Source organism: Capricornis sumatraensis, chromosome 17 (genome assembly GCF_032405125.1).
Source record: "Capricornis sumatraensis isolate serow.1 chromosome 17, serow.2, whole genome shotgun sequence".
Taxonomy (NCBI): Eukaryota; Metazoa; Chordata; class Mammalia; order Artiodactyla; family Bovidae; genus Capricornis; species Capricornis sumatraensis.
Genome location: NC_091085.1, coordinates 46,744,138 through 46,762,958, shown reverse-complemented (window position 1 = coordinate 46,762,958; position 18,821 = coordinate 46,744,138). Strand labels below are relative to the sequence as shown.

Genomic DNA, 18,821 nt, shown 5'->3' with positions numbered 1-18,821 from the left:
AGTACTACCTCTTCACTCCAGGCTGATATTAAAGAATGTGGGTATAGAGGACTGTATGTTTGAAAATATGAGGTGATGACTAATAATCACCAATGTTAAGATGAAGCTAGGATGAAATGTGATCATAGCAAGCATTAGCAAACTGTCACGTTTCTAGGCTTTAGGAATAAGGTGATGATAACAACAGTATTGGCCTAGTTTCTCTGCTCACAGCCTTGGCATGCTATATCACACTTGGTCCTGCTTCAGTTTCATTCTAGAATCTAGAGACAATTTAAGTCAGAAATAGGAGCAGATACAAATTACTATACATAAAATAGATAAATAACAAGATCCTATTCTGCAGCACTAGGAATTGTACAATATCCTGTGATAAGCCATCACTGGAAAGAACATGAGAAAGAATATGTATATGTGTATGTGTGTGTATGTGTATGTATATATGAATAAATTATATATGACATCCATATAATATATATAAATCATTTATATATATTATATATTGTTAAATATGTAACATACATATAATTGAATCCCTTTGCTGTACACCTGAAACTAACTCAACGTTGTAAGTCAACTAGAATTCCATTTTTTAAAAAATCATCAAATAGAGATGTACTGCTGAGCACTCCACAGTTAATTCTCTAGCCTTGGTGGCAAGGCCTTCTCACTCTTCCACCTGGAAGAGCATCTCTGCTCACGTGCTCCAACACGAGCAGCAGTATTCACTGCTCTTTCAGAGGCCACTGCTGGAAGAGCTTTTGTAGGGGTTGTGTTTTCCATTTTCATTTATTCTGTCTTCATTAGGTATTCTGTCTTCAATTATTTTCCCCTTATGTTTTTCATATAATGTATGTATTTTAGTTCAGGAAATTGTACCTAAAGATTGAAATTCTTTTTGTTAAAGTTTAGAAAATATTAACACAGGCTTGTGTTGCTTCAAAATATAGAATTAAATAGTATTTCTATAAGACTTTGGAAAGGGGAAACTTTCTTGATAAGAAAATCATACAATTTATTCTTTAAATGTTGACTTAAGCTAAATGATAGAAAAATATATATATAAATCCTTCTATAAGCTGCATTCGTGTATTAAGTATCTCTTATAAAGAAACAGATTAGGTTGTAGTTGTAGCTCGGGAGCCAGAGTTCTTGGTTCTGTTCTTGACTGCACAGTTACCAGCAATACAATCTTGGAAAAATAATTTCTCTTTACCTGAATGTTTGGAGAATAATAAATGTCGATGATGGCACTTCATAGGATTTTTTGAAGGATTAAATGAGTCAATACATGTGAAGCACATGGAACAGTTCCTGGCATATTGTCAGGATTTGGTGTTGGCTTTTTATTTATTGGGTTCAACATTTTATATTTTCTTCTTTTGTTTATATATTTTAATCTCTATTTGCTTATTCTTAAAAATAAGATGTCTTATTGTCTTTGAAAGTCATATGGGCTATGAGTTATCTGAAGCTGGTAGACTTTATGTTTTCTAAAACATTAATAGTTTTATAATAAAGTGTTTCTAAGAGTTTATTATTTTTTCTGGAAAGCCATGTTTATGATGCTTGAGATTGATACAGTTAATATTTAATTGTACTCATTCTTACTATTCTTAAGCAGTTAGTGAAATCTGGGTATATAATGTCAAATAAGGCCAGTATGACACATATGTACTGTTGTTGAGATAAGCATCACAAAAATATATAGAACAACCTTCAAAGGATGACAGTTGTAGCCTTGAGATAGCCCAACAGAAGAGACTGTTTTGAAACTTGTGAGCCTTGATTCAGGCTAAATACTTGTTTTTAATCACAGAACCATGTTAGACCTGATAGGAGTCTCTCTCTAGAATTAAAAAGCTAGTTCTAAAAAATTTAAGAGATTGGATCATTGCATTTTTTTTTAACAACACTTTTTTCAGCCTCAGAGAGTAGCTACCAATTTGCAGCTGTGACTAAAGATATCAGGATACTTAGACATTCTTCCTTTTCATTCCTGCTATACCTGGCTCCTTAAGACATATCTGAGCAAATAATTTTACTTTTGCTTCATTCTTTCTTGATCTTGATTACTTGAAATTTGGTTGGTGCTGCCATCAGCAGTGTTGAGGAATGGGAAGAAAGACTGTCACCTATAGATATGTAGAGTCTTTCACACCTTTGGTGTTTTATATTTGGAGAGTGGAAACTGGAGTAATCAGCTAATTATTAATGTTTTATTTGCATATTTATCAAATTACCTTTGATTTGGGATTCACTTTTTCATAAAGCCTCTTAGTAAAAGAGAAGTGGTTCAGTCTTCTTGGCATTAATAAACCTACACCTTTTCTTTGGGGGAAGGAATTGTTCAGAATTGTCACCCTTACACTCTTATTTTAAGCCATCCTCTTTGAAAAATAAGAGTGAAAACTGGTACCGTCTTTTTCTTATTCTACTGTGTTTCAAATGCCAGGTGACAGCTCAGGTAAGAAATCAAAATTATTGTGATAAAACCATTAATTCTAACTAAAAATTCCACGAGATGAAAATCATGCATATTTTGTTGCTGTCATGATTCTACATAGTGCCCAGTGCATGAATATTTGTTAATGTTGAATACATGTAGCTTAATTATGGAAAGATTCATATCATAAATTTAATATTTCAAACAAGACATTTCTTTTGGATACAAAAGATTTACTTAAAAACAGCTTGTCTATCCATCCATCCATCTATTTATTTTTGGTCTGTTTTAAGGCCACAGAGAGTGAGGCTGGTGATATGGACCTTAGTGGGTTGCCAGAAACAGCAGTGGACTCTGAGGACGATGACGATGAAGAGGACATCGAGAGGGCCTCAGACCCTCTAATGAGCAGAGACATCGTGAGAGACTGCCTGGAGAAGGACCCCATTGACAGGACAGATGATGACATTGGTGAGTCTGGGTGAGAAAACAAGTCTGAGAGCAATTTAAAGAGTTTAGAAGTAACACTGTTTGGTATAACAGAGCCCAAGAATATTAGGCTTTAAAAGGTGATTTCTCTCAGCATTGTTGAAAACATCTTTGAAAAAATTAATTTTACTTAGTCCATAGTTTCAAGAGGCCACAACTGATAAAAACTTCCAAATAAAACCCTTCCAACATGAGCTGTTTCTTAGCTTACTCTATGACAAAAAAATAAATAAAAAAGTCAAAGTCATCTTCCAAACATTATCACATTTGTTAATCTTCTTGTGAGCACTGTTCCTAGTAAGCTCGAGCTTCTCTCTGTGTGAATATCAGTTGGGTGGCAGTTGGTAGAGCTGTAGTTTAAGTGTGCTCCTCTTGTGGTTCCATAGAGAGGAGAGGCTAGAGGAAGAAGTGAGCAGAATGTCAAGTGAGCCGCACATGAGCCTAGGGGTAGGGGCTTTAAGTGCGCCTTAAGATTATGGGTCTAAGTGGCTTTGCGTCGCTTTCCCCTTCCTCAAGGTTCCCTTGACCCAGCTTGGCCATCAGAAAGAGAGTTGATGGTGTAATGATTGTTTAGTGTTTGACTCTGCCTTCCAGAGCCTGCTTCTTCCTTAGATGCTGGGAGTGAGACCAGCTTCCTCTGAGAGCATCTCTGCCCTGCAGGTCTGGAGTCTATAACACCCTTGCCTGAGCCCCAGTTATCTGCTCTTCCACGCCCCCAGCTCTTTTGGGGCCAATATGTATTTGAAAGAAATTCAAGGAATTGAGTCTAGTGGGATTAGATACAGGACAGTATGGCCATTGTTAAATGTGAGGGGCCTGTTTCTTGTGTTTTGAAGGGAGCCAAATATTATGTATGAGGAGAACCTTGTACCAGTTAAGATCTGTACATATGCTAGGGAATTGAAGTTGGAAAACCAGGTATTCTAAAATACCACTGAAAGCACTGATAGAAATTGCCAGCTATTTTAGAGATGACTGTTATGTGGGGTGAGCACTCAGTCACTGGCTAATGTGGCTGCACCTTGTATGGACTGAGAGTTTCCTAGGTCCTGGCAGCCCAGTGGAAATGAAGCATGGAGGCCCTGATCCCTGCTGGCTCTGAGGAATAGAGTTGGGGTTGAGGTCATAATCTCAGGGTGTGCACCGAACAGGAGGCTGTTGCGGGAATGAAGGACTGTCGGCACCCTTTTGGAAACTCAGACCTGGACGACAGGAAGGAGGAGCCAGCTGTGCCTGTACCTCCAGCGCAGAAGTGCCTCTGCAGTAACCCTTTCTGGGTTACTGGGTTTCTGTTGGAGGATGTTGCTGCTTCTCACATGCCCATCCCTGTTCCTCCATACTTTATCCCACTTCCTCCCCTACCTGCTCCACTCTCTGGTCTAAAGGCGCTCGTAGTCACAAGTCTTCTGAGGTTTCTACAGCATGAAGTCAAGTGGTCCTTTGTCATCCTTGAAGACTTAGGGTTTAGCTTCCTTGCATCTGATAACTCACATTCATCTGATTTCCACTGTCCAAAATGTGTTTCACTCTCTTGTTCTCTTTGTCTTTGTGATTTCTCTCTCTCTTTTTTAAAAATTTTATTAGCATGTAGTCAACTTACAGTGTTGTGTTACTTTCAGGTTATGGCAAAGTGAACCACTTATGCATACATCAGTAGTGTGTATATGTCAGTCCCAAACTCCTGATTTATCACTTCCTCCCACATCTCCCCTTTGGTAACCATAAGTTTGAGTTTGAGATCCGACATCATTTTCAATGTCTCTTTATTGTAGCTTTAAAGAGAGAATGAAGTTGGAAGTAGTGTGTTTGGTTTGCCATCTTAAAAATTCTTGCTCATAGAGTTTATAAAAAATAGATTAAACATTGCTTATGAACAGATTGACGTGAAGGTTATCCTTGTTTGAATATGCTCATTTTCCTATAGTTACAGAAGAAAGTTATGATTAGTAAAATATATGAAGCATGTCATTCCTAGAAATTTAAGGCATTCATTCATATCTGAGAAGTTTTCTAGGAGAAAGCAAGACCTATGCTGATTCCTACAAATGAATACCAGGCTAATTATTTTAAGGTGCTTGTTGATATAATCCCTGGATGAATTACTTGTGGTTGAATACCAATACACTTGTAAGCAGTGACGACTCAGATGCTTACTCCTATCAAATATATTTTTATTTAAAGTAGTAAATCTTGATCATTAACGATAAGGCATAATGGCATTGTTTGATCTACACAAGGGCTTGGAGGATCTTATATTTCATCTCTTCCAAATACAGCCACGTGTGAGAACACTTTGGTTTGTTTGCCATTACTCTTGGTAAATCTAACTCATTCTCCAGTGTTTAGTTAAAGTAGATACCTTTCTTATGAACTACAGACATCTGTGTAACTCATGCTTTGTCTAAACGCCTCTCTGCCTAACCACCTTCCTCGACTCAAGGGATGGGGTATGTTTGTGTTTTACGTTTAGTCAAATCAAGCTGCTTATATTTAAATATGTTTTTAAAATTTCAGGAATTAAAAAATTTCCCCTTGGGGTCCCATAGATTCTTGGGTGTGCCTTTGTGTTAGTACTTTGAAGAAAGATACATTATTCATGTTTGCTCTCTAGCTTATAACTCTATAGGTACTCAATTATTTAATACTTTTTTTTTTTTTAATATTTTGAGGACTTGACATATAAAGATAGAAAACTACTTTGATCCCTTTCAAGGAACTCTTTTTTTTTTCCCTCACTTGGTACCCCACACACAAATCCACAAGTTTTACCTTTATTATTTCTTATATAAAATTAAACCAAAGCAATAAGATAAGGATTTTTCTGAATTGGCTAAAGCTTCTGGTGTCTATAAGTTGATTTTTGGCTTTTCTTTGTGTTACATTGAATAGAAAAAAAAGTGTTATTGAGCGTCTAATATTTTTTACAAACAGGATTATTTCTTTCCTGATGAAGTAGGGTAGGTCACACTAATGTATTATTCAGACAGAGTCTTGCAAGCCATTTAGAATAAGGTGATTCTGTTTCTCCATCCACAGAACTTCTCCCCATACCCTAGGAGCTAACTCCTTACCTGTCCCATGCCCTTAATCCTCAGCTGCCATAATCCCTGTAACTCTGTATATTTCCTGTGGCATCAGGGTTTATGTTGAGCTCCTGAATCAAATGCTTCTATTTTACATTATTATATTTTCTTAAAGATTGGTGATATAAATTCTTTATTTTTTAAATTGTTATAATCCTCTGGTATAATAAATAAGTTATCACACAACTGATGATACCATTATTGAATCCTTGAGAGTTTTAAAAGCACTTGCATATTGTTTGGCTAAGTGTTTAATTTTTCAATTGAACTTGGAGAAAAATGGGTATTTACTATTATTATATCTTCTTTGTCTTCTTTGTTATTTATCCTTATTATATGTGATACACAGGTATTTTCTATCCCATTGTATTTTATTAATGTTACTCACTCATATATCACGGACTGATTTCATGACCCATTAATGGAGTAGGACAGTGCTAAAAAATGACAAATGTCCATGCAAGCACTTCAAATCATTATTGCAAGTATTAGTGAGTATGCTTTATACATTCATATGCTTTATATTCACCTACCATATATGGTGGTACTTTAACTTTTATTTTTGTCCAAACATGTTAAATTTAAAATATTTCTGACAATTAATTTCTAGTCTCATATTTTTCTTAACATCATACGTCTTTGTCCAAGGAAGTTTAGCTCCTACCAGGAGAGGGAAAAAAAATAAAATGTATGTTATAGTTAGTATTTTAATAGCTGTATTTTAGCTATGATTTTAATAGCTAGTATTAGCTAGTATTGTGTGCCTTATGGTGAGGAGTGGGGGATGGTAGTTAGAGAAAACAGAGAGTGGTAACAGCAGTGTTAACTGTGATGTGTCAGCCAGAGGACCACGATTGCTTCATCTGCCTTTATGTTGCATATCAAAAACATACGCATTTGTAAAGCAAGGAGTCCTGCCTCCTGTAGTAGATGTGGGTCATCTCTTACAGTGATATTCAAAATTTCCTCGCAACTGCCCTCAGGTATATTTTATAACACAACACAAACACATCTACTCATTCCAGAAATAAAAGTTTCACTGAACAAAACTTAGCTCTTTCTGTAATTGATGCACTTTGATACTCTTGTTCCTTCTTTTTTAAAAGTACTGGTTGCAACAGTCAGTTGATGTCCTGATACATCAGTCTGGGTCAGGTTGAAGAGCACTGTCTTGTTGGACAGAGTCCCTGGGTACCACTTACCACTGTTATTCTTCTGATTACCCAGCAGGGATGACGTAAGGGTCTCCACAGAACAGACATTACCAAGCTAGACCAGAAAACACCGCCTCGTCTGACCTTACAGGAATGTAATGTTTTCATAAAATATATCTTTGTGATATTATACATTGCTTTTGCAATTAGCAAACTGTATCCAACAACATAAAACTTGTCATTAAATCCTAACAGAAGGAATGTGCATAGAGACAATGTCATTATGTGAGGGCAAGGAAAATGGAGTGAAATTTTCATTTAGCCAAAAGTTTGAACAATGCCATGAATATAATATTGACTATATAATCATATAATATATATAATAATGACAATAATAGTGATTCTCATTTGTTGAGTATTTACTCTTTGCTGAGGACTTTATCATCTGGATTGCATTTGATCCTCAGAACTGTCCAGTGAAGGTAGGTATTATATTACTCTTTTTCAAGTGAGAGAAACATGTCTAAAGGAAACAAATAGACTCCCCCGAAGTAATTCAGCCAGTAAGTGTCCACACGCTGTCTAACACATGCCCTGTGCTCTTCATTACCTGTGAAGTCCAGCCTGAGCATGGAGGTAGACAGTCCTGAATCATCTCACTGCCACCTCCTCCTTAGGTGCCTTTGAGCCTCAATTTCCTCCTTGTGAAATGAAAAAGAAACCATGCATTTCACAGAGCCATGGTGAGGAGGAAGGAACTTAGAAAGGAGTTCTTATTAAAAAGAATCTGCTTGTCCACAGCATTGCCACTGGGAAAAGTGAGCAGACTTTGTCAGTCTATGAGATCCGAATTAGCACATCCATTTCATTTGCATTCATCACATAATGTTATGTTAATTGATTCTGGGTTTGATCCACAGAAAATATTCCCTGCTTTCTAAATCCTGGAGTATCTTTAGAGTGAGGGTGGTTGTTTCTGCCATCTGTTTTGGGCACCCAGTTGCCCAGAGGCACCAGAATGGACCTACTGACTTTCTGGAGAATTCCCAGTGCTCTGTTTCATTTCAGCTTATCATTTCATCCTGTAATAAACCTTAAGATCACAGCTCATTTTCAGTTGCAATCCCCCATTGAAGTTTATTGATCTCTTCATTGGAATTTGAGTCGCACTGAGTCCTATTGCTCCTGAATCAACAAGGAAATGTGACCCTTTCCACAGTAACAGAATTCTTTGTATACCTGCAAGAAATTCAGTGTGCTAAAGATGTTTAAAGTAATAGTATTGTTCAACAGGCAGAATTGTAGGGCATTTAAAAAGAAAGGACCCCAGAGCCTTGTTTCTGAACGCTTGTTTTTGAAATTAGTTGTCATTTTCTTTGCACACCTTCTGTTTTTCAGAACAACTTCTGGAATTCATGCACCAGTTGCCTGCTTTTGCCAACATGACGATGTCGGTGAGGCGGGAGCTGTGTGCTGTGATGGTGTTCGCTGTGGTGGAAAGAGCTGGGACCATTGTGTTAAACGATGGTGAAGAGGTTAGGAAATATTTATGCCACTTAACAATGTCTCTGTGTGAGGCTCACTCAATGCAGTAACGAACAAAAACTCTTTCTTCTTTAAAAACAATGGGCAACAATAAGTTTGCATCACTCGGAATTATGATACACTCATTGTTGTATCAAAGTCTTTTCCAAATCCACTATTTTATTTTCTATTATTTGCAGTATTTAGATGATATTGATAGAAATATTTTGAGGTTTTAGCTTTTCAGATTTTGCAGTTTAAATGTTTATGATATAATGCTTCTTGTCAGAACAAAATGATGTACTTATCAAGTCAGTGGTGGTCATTTTATCTTGTTTATATGTGTTTTGGGGAACAGAAATTTTTTTCCCTTGTGGCATTTTAGAGAGTAATACCCAGTCATTAGAAAAGTGGAATGCCGTGGACCCCGTGCAGGCACCTGGAAACCCGTGGGTCGATGGCTGAGCTTGTTCTGTGAACTTGGAGAATGGTCAGCTGTACTTGGGGTATTTTTCCCTCTTTAAAAGATCTAAATCATTTATAGGGATCATTCCAGCATCTACAGCTTCATGATCATGATGTTATTTTCTGCTTTGTCTTTGTTTTTTGGAACTAGCTGGACTCGTGGTCAGTGATCCTGAATGGTTCTGTGGAAGTGACTTATCCAGATGGAAAAGCAGAAATACTGTGTATGGGAAATAGTTTCGGTGTCTCTCCCACCATGGACAAGGAGTACATGAAAGGCGTGATGAGGACAAAGGTGGATGACTGCCAGGTATAAATTGTCATTAAAAATGTATGTCTTATGCTTAACAAAGAACACTTACATATGCAGTTGTGGTAAGGTTTTTTCGACCTGTATAAATAGATCATCTTTTAGAATTATAAAGAAGATTTTAAAGTACAACTATGACTTTTAGTGTTATCGTACGCCAGGAAATTAAAAATAAATCTCCCGTAAAGTTATTTGAGCTCCACAAAACTAAGCATTCCATAAATGTGTTCTATTAAAAAACAGGTGTTCTATAAATATGATATCTTAAAATTGCCATCAATAATAGATAATCTAGTCAACAGAAAGTATTGAAGTGAAATGCCTGTCATGAACAGAAATTATATAGAGATTATAGTAAAGTTGCTGTGATACAGTTACATGGTGTTTTTATTTAAATACATGCAAGATAAGGAATTGATTTTAGAAGTCATGAAAATTAATCGTAGTTGAATCAGTAAAAATACTTGCTAGTAAAGAAATGACTGCCAATGAAAAATACAATGTCAGTATTGATATTATGTTAATATTCATTATTTAAAAGCATTTAATAAAAGACTAGAGAGTATATTGAGACCAAATGTGAAATGCAATTTGATCAATTTAACAGGTAACCTCTATATTAGTGCAAAATAAATTTAAGATGCTTTATTATTATTGCATATTTATAATTCCATGTCTTAAAAACTGACCTTGAAAGATAAAATAGTTTAATATAGTAAACCAAAAAAGTTGACTTAAACTAATTAATCTTATATGCTCACTGTATTTATTAGTCTACAGTCTGAAAAACATCTGAAAATAGTTTATGCTAAAAGAACATCATTGAATTTTTATAGTGTCTGATAAATGTAAAGTAGTGTTCTTTTAAATTTTCAATTTTAAGTGGTTTACTTACTAAAAAGAAAAATGACCATGGCTATAAATAAAATTGTCTTACCTAGAGAATAATTTTGCTAAATAATTCCTCCAGTGAGCACTATAGAGAACAAAAAAATGGCTATGAATTCAGTGTGTTGAATATGTAATGCCAGAGGAGCATTCTAAATATAGCCGGCTCTCAATTATTTGGCATATTAGAGGAAAACAAAATGGTAGATAAATCTCAAAGTATTTGGCCTCAAAATCTCAAATTATTTCTTTTAAGAGGGGTCATATATGACATTTCAGCTTTAGAATTATATTCCCCCCGCCAAAAAAACAAAGCCAAACTGTGAGTCAAAATGAACAGAAAAATTGTTAAGGATTTTTCTCTCCTCTTCAGTCCTGCCCCCCACACCCAACCCAAGCCCTTCTACAAGTCATGCAGCACCTGAGTCAGTCTCTATCCTTGAAGTGCAAGTGAAAGTTATTTCTGAGAATTCAGCTATTATGCTATCACCTCGTAATTGGCCAACCCCTTTTATTAGAAATTTTGTAATCATGGAACTGAAGTGATACAGGAGGCTTAGAAATGTTTCAGAATAATTGACAAAAATATTATACGAGTTAATATTACAGAGTATTTAACTAATGTCAGATGTACTAGGTAACATTGAATATTTATCTGGGAGTTTGTGGAAAAGAAAAGAGGAGGTGGATATTAGGAGGAGAGTTCATCTGTTTGCTTGATAAGGAATCAACAGGAAACCCAGAGTGATAGTCTGTAAAGTAGACGCCAGGAGAAAACTCTGAATGAGAAGGGAAACTCTGATTAAGGTAATATTAGGCTCCTGGAGCTCCTGATATGAGACTCCGGATGTACAGAGCGGGTCATGGGTGCAGTGTCTGCTAGAGCAAGTCTTTTCTTAATCTGCAGGCCACTCTGCATGCTGTAAAAGGAACGTGAAATAAATCAGGTTCAAGAGTCATCCTTGTGCTTCCACTCATCCCTCTCAGACCCTAAGTTCCCTCCTTCCTTATTAGAATAGGCTTGGAGAAAAAAATTAGATATTTTAATGCTTATTTGGGATAGCATTTTTACTGTATATCTGTTAAAATGTCGTGTATTTGTCAGAAAGTGCACATGTCACATCCTCCTCTTGTTGGGGAAAGTCAACAGTGAGAATCACATTTTTATCCATAAAATGACTGTAGATAATCAGTATTGATTGAATGAAATGAACAAAGGTGGTGTCCGTTCCAAGAGGAAGCAACCTTAGCAGGTTGACACTCATTTGCTGGCCTCTCAGTGGGTTCCAGAAATACATCTTGGGTAGTGTGGTTAAAGTGGAGACCATGATCAGTCTGAGGACATGGTGTGAGTGCATTCAACTGGACACTTCTTTCTTTTAATTATTATTATTATTATTATTGGAGAGTAATTGCTTTACAGTGTTGTTTCTGCTGTTCAACAGCATGAATCCGGTATAATACATATATGCCCTCTCTCTTGAGGCTCCCCCCACCCCAATCCAACCCCCTAGGTCATCATAGAGCACTAAAACCATACTTCAAATGATGTTTATCTCTACCTGTTTGGGTCCCGTGATGCCCCCAACACTGTGCTCTATCCTGCTCCCTTCTGCATGCTTCTTTTCCCAGTCTTGTCCCCTATTGGGTTTGTAGGACAAAGGCAGGACCAGGCAGATGTCTTTTGGTACCGGGTGATGGCTCCAGTTTTCCATTCCCCATCCATGTCTTTGTTTTTTTCACCCTCTGCCTGTCCCTCTTTTCCTTTCCTGCTCTTCCACTTTTTGTCTCCTCATCCCCTCTCCCCCACCTAAGTCTTGGGCCTACCAGAAACACCCAGGCATGGCTTAACCCTGCACTGTACCCTTCAGCAGATAGGGAACACTTGAATGCCTATGTGAACAGTTAGGTATAGCTTCCTTGCAAGCACAGAGTACCAATTTAAATAGAGCTCACCTCTTAAGGTAAAATCTGTGAGACTCAGCTTTTCCTGAGACTGTGAGAGCTGTTGATTAAAGTTTAACTTTACTTCATTTTGTCACTTTCAATATGTTTACTAAATAAAAGCTATGAGGTCATGTGCCCAAAAGAAACTTATCCTGTGACATAAATTGTTTTTGCCCTTTTCTAAAAGAAAGCTTAGGTGAGTTTTTATTTCATATCAAAGTGGCAAGATCATAGAGGGTGAACAGCCATCTTAAAGTATAAAACCTCTCTAAAACAATTATGTGTTCAGTTCAGTTGCTCAGTCATGTCTGACTCTTTGCGACCGCATGCACTGCAGCACGCCAGGCCTTCCTGTCCATCACCAACTACCAGAGTTTACTCAAACTCATGTCCATTGAGTTGGTGATACCATCCAACCATCTCATTCTCTGTTGTCCCCTTCTCCTCTTGCCTTCAGTCTTTCCCAGCATCAGGGTCTTCTCCAGTGAGTCAGTTCTTCGCATCAGGTGGCCAAAATACTGGAGTTTCAGCTTCAGTATCAGTCCTTCCAATGAATATTCAGGACTGATTTCCTTTAGGATGGAATGGTTGGATCTCCTTGCAGTGCAAGGGACTCTCAAGAGTCTTCTCCAACACCAACAGTTCAAAAGCATCAATTCTTTGGTGCTCAGATTTCTGTATAGTCCAACTCTCACATCCATACATGACTACTGGGGAAACCATAGGTGCTTTGACCGGACGCACCTTGGTTCAGTTCAGTTGCTCAGTCTTATCTGACTCTTTGTGACTCCATGGACTGCAGCATGCCAGGCCTCTCTGTCTATCACCAACTCCTGGAGTTTACTCAAACTCATGTCCATTGTGTCAGTGATCTTTGTTGGCAACTCACAAATTTTCAACTGGCTTTATCATACCTATTTTTTCTTTGAATTTAATGTTATATCTAAAAATTTCTTAAAGCAAAAATAAATTTGCTGATTAAATAATGTTTTCATCTAAAGTGTATTTCTTTTGTGACGTTGGTGCTATGTGGCCATATTGGAAATTCAATTTGGGATTCCTTCTTTTTTTTCATTTTTGGATGGTATTTCAGTTTGCTGCAGAAGAAATGCCAAAAATGTCTGTCTAGACACTAAGAATTTCAAATCAAATTTATTCTAATTTCTTTAAGTCCTTAGTCAAGAGGATTAATTTTAGTACATTTCAAAATGCATTTTCTTTTTATCTCTCTACTTGTTTTAACTCAAGGATATATTTCTTTTTTAGGAGATAAACAATATAATTATGTTCTCTAAAAATGAGTATAAGAAAGAACACCTAAAACTGTTTGGAGACTCTGAAAACAACTTGCTGCCCTGTAAAAAGAAAAAAAAACTAAAAATATTTTTCAGGCAAGAACCACATATTTCAAACATATGCAAACCTGTGGTCAGTGTTAAAGATACGAGTTTGGAGGTAGTTTTCGGCATTAAAATTTTTTTTTTACTTAGCTATCCATAATTACTTACAACAAAAGCCTGTGCTTTTTGAATTTTAACTTTTTGATTCTAAACTAATAAAATAATTAGTGAGATTATATCAACCAACTCAGTGAAAGAAGCAATGTTGTAATATGCTATTTCTTCCATGTGAAATGCTGCTGCTACTTCTGTAAAAAAGCTTTGATTATGCAGAAAGTATGCAAAATATAGAAAAGTATATTAGACAATGAAAATTGCTTGTTATTTGCATTGCTCAGAAATAATCATTCTCCTTTGTGATTGGTACACTTTATCATTAAAAATATTCATCTTTGTTTTATTTAAGAATAAATAATTCTTAAAAAGTAATAATAATTGATTTTGTTATATTCCACAATTTTTATATGCATGTATATAATTTTAAATTAGCAAGCACATACTTATGAGACATTGGGAGACTAGCATGGCATTGGTATGGCTGTCTCCTCATCTGTGCAGTGGGGATAATAGCACCTTCATTGCATCCCATGTATGCCATGGGAGGTTGGAAGGATAAAGAGAGAAAGTTCCTGTCAGGCAGCCACAATGTTATAATAGTGATGTCATAATCACTATTAAAATCATTGTTACAATATGTGGTTTAAAATTTTTTTTTAAATGATCAACATCAAGAATATTGAGTTGAAGGTTTAGATGTTGTTTGAAAACATGATTTTAGATGGCTGTAGCATCTTTTATCTGCCATATGCTATAATTTAGCCATTCCCTCTCTTTTAATCTTTTCACATTAGAGAAAAGAAATGTTCATTCTTCCTTCATTCCTAAATGATTTTTTTGCAATTTTAAATATATATATTTTATTGAAGTATATTTGACTTACCCTAAAAGTGATTTCTAAAATGAGAATAAATTATTCAAAAATCATAGAAGACAAAAATTTTAATTTAAAAATCTATTCTTGCCTCGTCAGTGGCTTCTGTTTACTTTGTGTAATAAGTGATTTCTGGAATTCATTCTTCACTTTCTTTAAAACTACTAAGAAATATAATTAAATGGATTCCCCTGAGTCCTGAATTTTTTTATCTTTGAGGTCATGGAGGAGTAATTGCTTGATGTGCACATTTTTGTTAACTTCTTTAAGAGCAAGGATTAACCTTAATATCAGTTATGAGGAATAATGATTTGAGCTTAAAAAGTATGTGGCTTCCTTTGTAGATCTTCTTGAACAGACTTTCTAAGCTGATTTCTTATATAATATCACACATTTATAATATCTACTGCATGGATATCTTTGAATTTTGATATCATTTATTAAAATTATCTTTTAAAAAATTGTTGCTCTCAAAATCTTTTCAAGTTTTGAAAACTCACTAAGTGATAATTATGTTTTTATATCATTTTAAAATAATAAATAAAATTTATCAAGCACATATTATGTATCTAGCACAGTGGAGGAGCTTTACCTGGATTATTTCATTAAACCTCCACAACAACCCTTTGAGGCTGGTGCTATTAGGATTATTTCCCCTTTTCAGATGCAAAATAAGACCCCCAGGTTCTTTTCTCAGGATTCCACAGTGAGAGGTAGTAAAGCTCACGTCTGAATCAATTAACCTGGCCCTAGAAGCCGCAGTGAGGCAGGATGGGGGCAGTTAAGAGAATTTCTTCTTAAAAGCAATTCTGTGATGATTTGATTAACAGGCTAAGATTTCTTAAGCACCAGAGAGTCCCAGTTTTTTACCTGCCCACTGACAGTAAAACAAAAAGTCACAGCCTAAAAAAGGTGGTGGTTCCTTAGCTTAGTCCCCTGGATTCAGGTGGTACATTACAATTCTTAAACCAGAAACGCCGCCCAGCAGCTGCCCTGATGGACTGGATTAAAATCCATTATTGCATCCTTCTATTCTGAATTCTTTTCATATTCTTCTGCTCTGTTAGGACCATGAGCCTAACAGATAATTAAACAACCACCTGTAGACTCTCTCCAAAGGTTTTTTGCTGCTCTGCCCACCAACCTAGACCGCATATTAAAAAGCAGAGACATTACTTTGCCAACAAAGGTCCATCTAGTCAAGGCTATGGTTTTTCCAGTAGTCATGTGTGGGCATGAGAGTTGGACTAAAAAGAAAGCCGAGTGCCGAAGAATTGATGCTTTTGAACTGTGGTGTTGGAGAAGACTCTTGAGAGTCCCTTGGACCGCAAGGAGATCCAACCAGTACATCCTAAAGGAAATCAGTCCTGAATATTCACTGGAAGGACTGATGCTGAAGCTGAAACTCCAATAATTTGGCCACCTGATATGAAGAGCTGACTCATTAAAAAAGACCCTGATGCTGGGAAAGATTGAGGGCAGGAGGAAAAGGGGACGACAGAAGATGAGATGATTGGATGGCATCGCTGACTCAATGGACATGAGTTTGAGTAAACTCTGGTAGTTGGTCATCGACAGGGAGGCCAGGCGTGCTGCATTCCATGGGAGAGTCAGACATGACTGAGCGACTGAACTGACTGACCACAGTTGTAAGGATATGCACTTTTTTTTTCTAATTTTTATTGGTGTATAGTTAATTTACAATGTTGTGTTAGTTTCAGGTGTACAGCAAAGTACATCATATAATATATCTAGATATATATGTATACACACACACATATATATCCTATCTTTTTTTTTTTTTTAGGTATCTATCCTAAGAGTCCACTTTCCTCCCCCAGTGTTTTCTAATCATCAAAAAAGGGACACGAGGAAGGAATATTCTAATTTTATCTTCTGATTTTTTTAATTGTTAGGATTTTTAATATAAATTACATAGAATTATTCTAAAAATGAAACTTCTTGACCAAGGAAGAAATACATTAAAAAGCAGAGAAGTCTGGTGAAGGTTCATTACCGAGCTCATTTAGAAAGGATGGGAAAGACATGGAAAAATGTCAGTCTTAAATATTTAAAACACTGAATCATTAGCGCTGCTAGGTCTCTTGCAGGCACTTTATCATTAACATGTGACTTACATTTTATTTTAGTTTGTCTGCATAGCCCAGCAAGATTACTGCCGTATCCTCAACCAAGTAGAAAAGAACATGCAAAAAGTTGAAGAGGAAGGAGAGATCGTCATGGTGAAGGAACACCGAGAGCTCGATCGGACTGGAACAAGAAAGGGGCACATTGTCATCAAGGTGAGACAAACACGCCACATCCCGAGGGAGGAGGGTTTTGGTAGTACCGCTTGTGATGATTCAGGATGTCCCCTCCTCATTTTTCAGTGTAACTTCTCTTAAATGTATCAGTTGTAAAGAATCTTGGAATTTCTGTGATGAATAGCAGTCTTATTCATTATTGTATATCTTACTACCCAGTTCATCTTACGTTGAAGATTTGAAATCAAGGTACATGTATATGCCACACATGCAGGATGCTTATGACCATTTGATTTGTTACAGGGCACCTCAGAAAGGTTAACGATGCATTTGGTGGAAGAACATTCAGTGGTGGATCCAACGTTCATAGAAGACTTCCTGTTGACCTATAGGACTTTTCTCTGTAGCCCGATGGAAGTGGGCAAAAAGTTGTTGGAGTGGTTTAATGACCCGAGCCTCAGGGATAAGGTTGGAAGATACGTTCTAGTTTTCTTTCAAATGTGAAACATTCAGATATAAAGTTAAAGAACGTTAATATATATAATTGTTACACCAGTTATGTTCAAATTATGTTGGTGGGTTAAGAGAATGTACTTTTTGAGCAAAAGAAAAGGGATGCTATAAATACTAGTTCTTGTTATAGATTCTAAGTTCAGCTCTAGAATTTTCCTTTCTAACACAAAGGCCAATACATTGGGCAACAAATGTTTCAGTAGATTTTCTGTGCAAATCATTTCATATGTAGATGTATTTTTGGGAGGAGGTGAGCTCCATGTCCTTCTCCTCTGCCATCTCAATTCCATTCCCCTCAGCAAATGTTTAGACTCTAGTTCTGTTGAAAATTCAATTAAAACACAGTCCCCAAACACCTGGGTTCCTTGGGAATGTGCATCCTCTGGTTCAGTAGCTGGCCAGTGTACACCACATAGAAGTTATAGGTTTTCAGTTGCCCCAGAACAGCATCTTCTCTCAACCATTGTGGGTGGGTAGGGCCCTGTGTTATAATTCCAAACTGATCCTCTTCACCAGCTCTTGAGTCAGGCTCTTTTTCAAGGCCAGAGAGGGTGATGAAGTTCCTAGTCTTGTGAGGTTTGAGAATTAACTAGCCTGTACTCATTTCTCCTTCCATATGGCGGCCTTGTTTCTATGAGGCCCCACATGGGAGAGGCAGGGTGGGAAACCCAGAACTGGGGACAAACAGCAAAAGGCTTCCAGCTCCAGTGCTGGTCCTGCTGCTGACTACCCCTTGGCCTGAGAGCAGTCGTTGGACCGTGATGCTCTTCATGTCATCATCTGGGAGTCACAGGCGTGGAAGACCTCGGCTAAGGTCTTCTGCTGTAAAACTTGCTTTGAGTATTTCCTCTGCCATTTTTCTCCTGCCACCCATCTCTATTTGTAAAATAGTAATCTCTGTCCTTTTGGGGTTGTTATGAAGATGAATAACTTGGTACTGTCTGGCTCACAGTGATCTCTTACTGCATCTTAAAGGTATTGGTGGCGGTAATTGGAATATTCGATTCATGATTTACAAATCTCGTTTTTCTAACCTGGAATACGGCTAGTAGACTTGAAAGGTGGCTGCTCAGCTACAAAATTTTAATTTTACGGAAAGGTCCGGTGTTAAGGAGATAGTTTCAGGGGAGACAATAATCTTGGTTTCTTCAACTTGAAAAATGGTCAGTAGTGATAATAAATGACAAAAAAATTAATATAAATATCAACTTGACTCCTGAGTGTTTACTCAGATTATATACTATAATTTGTCCCACTGTATTTAACTGTAAAAAGTATTTTAACTGTAGTTTAAAGATTAAGTACATACTGTCACATCTGTTTCTTTGCTGCTAAAATAGCATGCTTCATTTTCCCGCTTTAAGAGGTTAATGCTTGAAAACAGTGCTACAGAAAATTTCTTTGATC

At 36.7% G+C, this 18,821-nt stretch overlaps 1 protein-coding gene across 6 annotated transcripts in view; it reads left to right on the top strand.

The window, feature by feature from the left end:
- The window catches only part of RAPGEF2 (Rap guanine nucleotide exchange factor 2), a 262,289-nt gene that overhangs the window by 213,678 nt on the left and 29,790 nt on the right, over positions 1–18,821 (top strand). For all 6 annotated transcript variants that reach the window (XM_068990202.1, XM_068990198.1, XM_068990197.1 and 3 more), the window contains 5 exons: positions 2,740–2,917; positions 8,571–8,707; positions 9,313–9,471; positions 16,788–16,940; positions 17,205–17,369. In XM_068990202.1, coding sequence (XP_068846303.1) covers positions 2,740–2,917; positions 8,571–8,707; positions 9,313–9,471; positions 16,788–16,940; positions 17,205–17,369 — 792 coding nt within the window. The remainder of the gene's footprint in view (positions 1–2,739; positions 2,918–8,570; positions 8,708–9,312; positions 9,472–16,787; positions 16,941–17,204; positions 17,370–18,821) is intronic.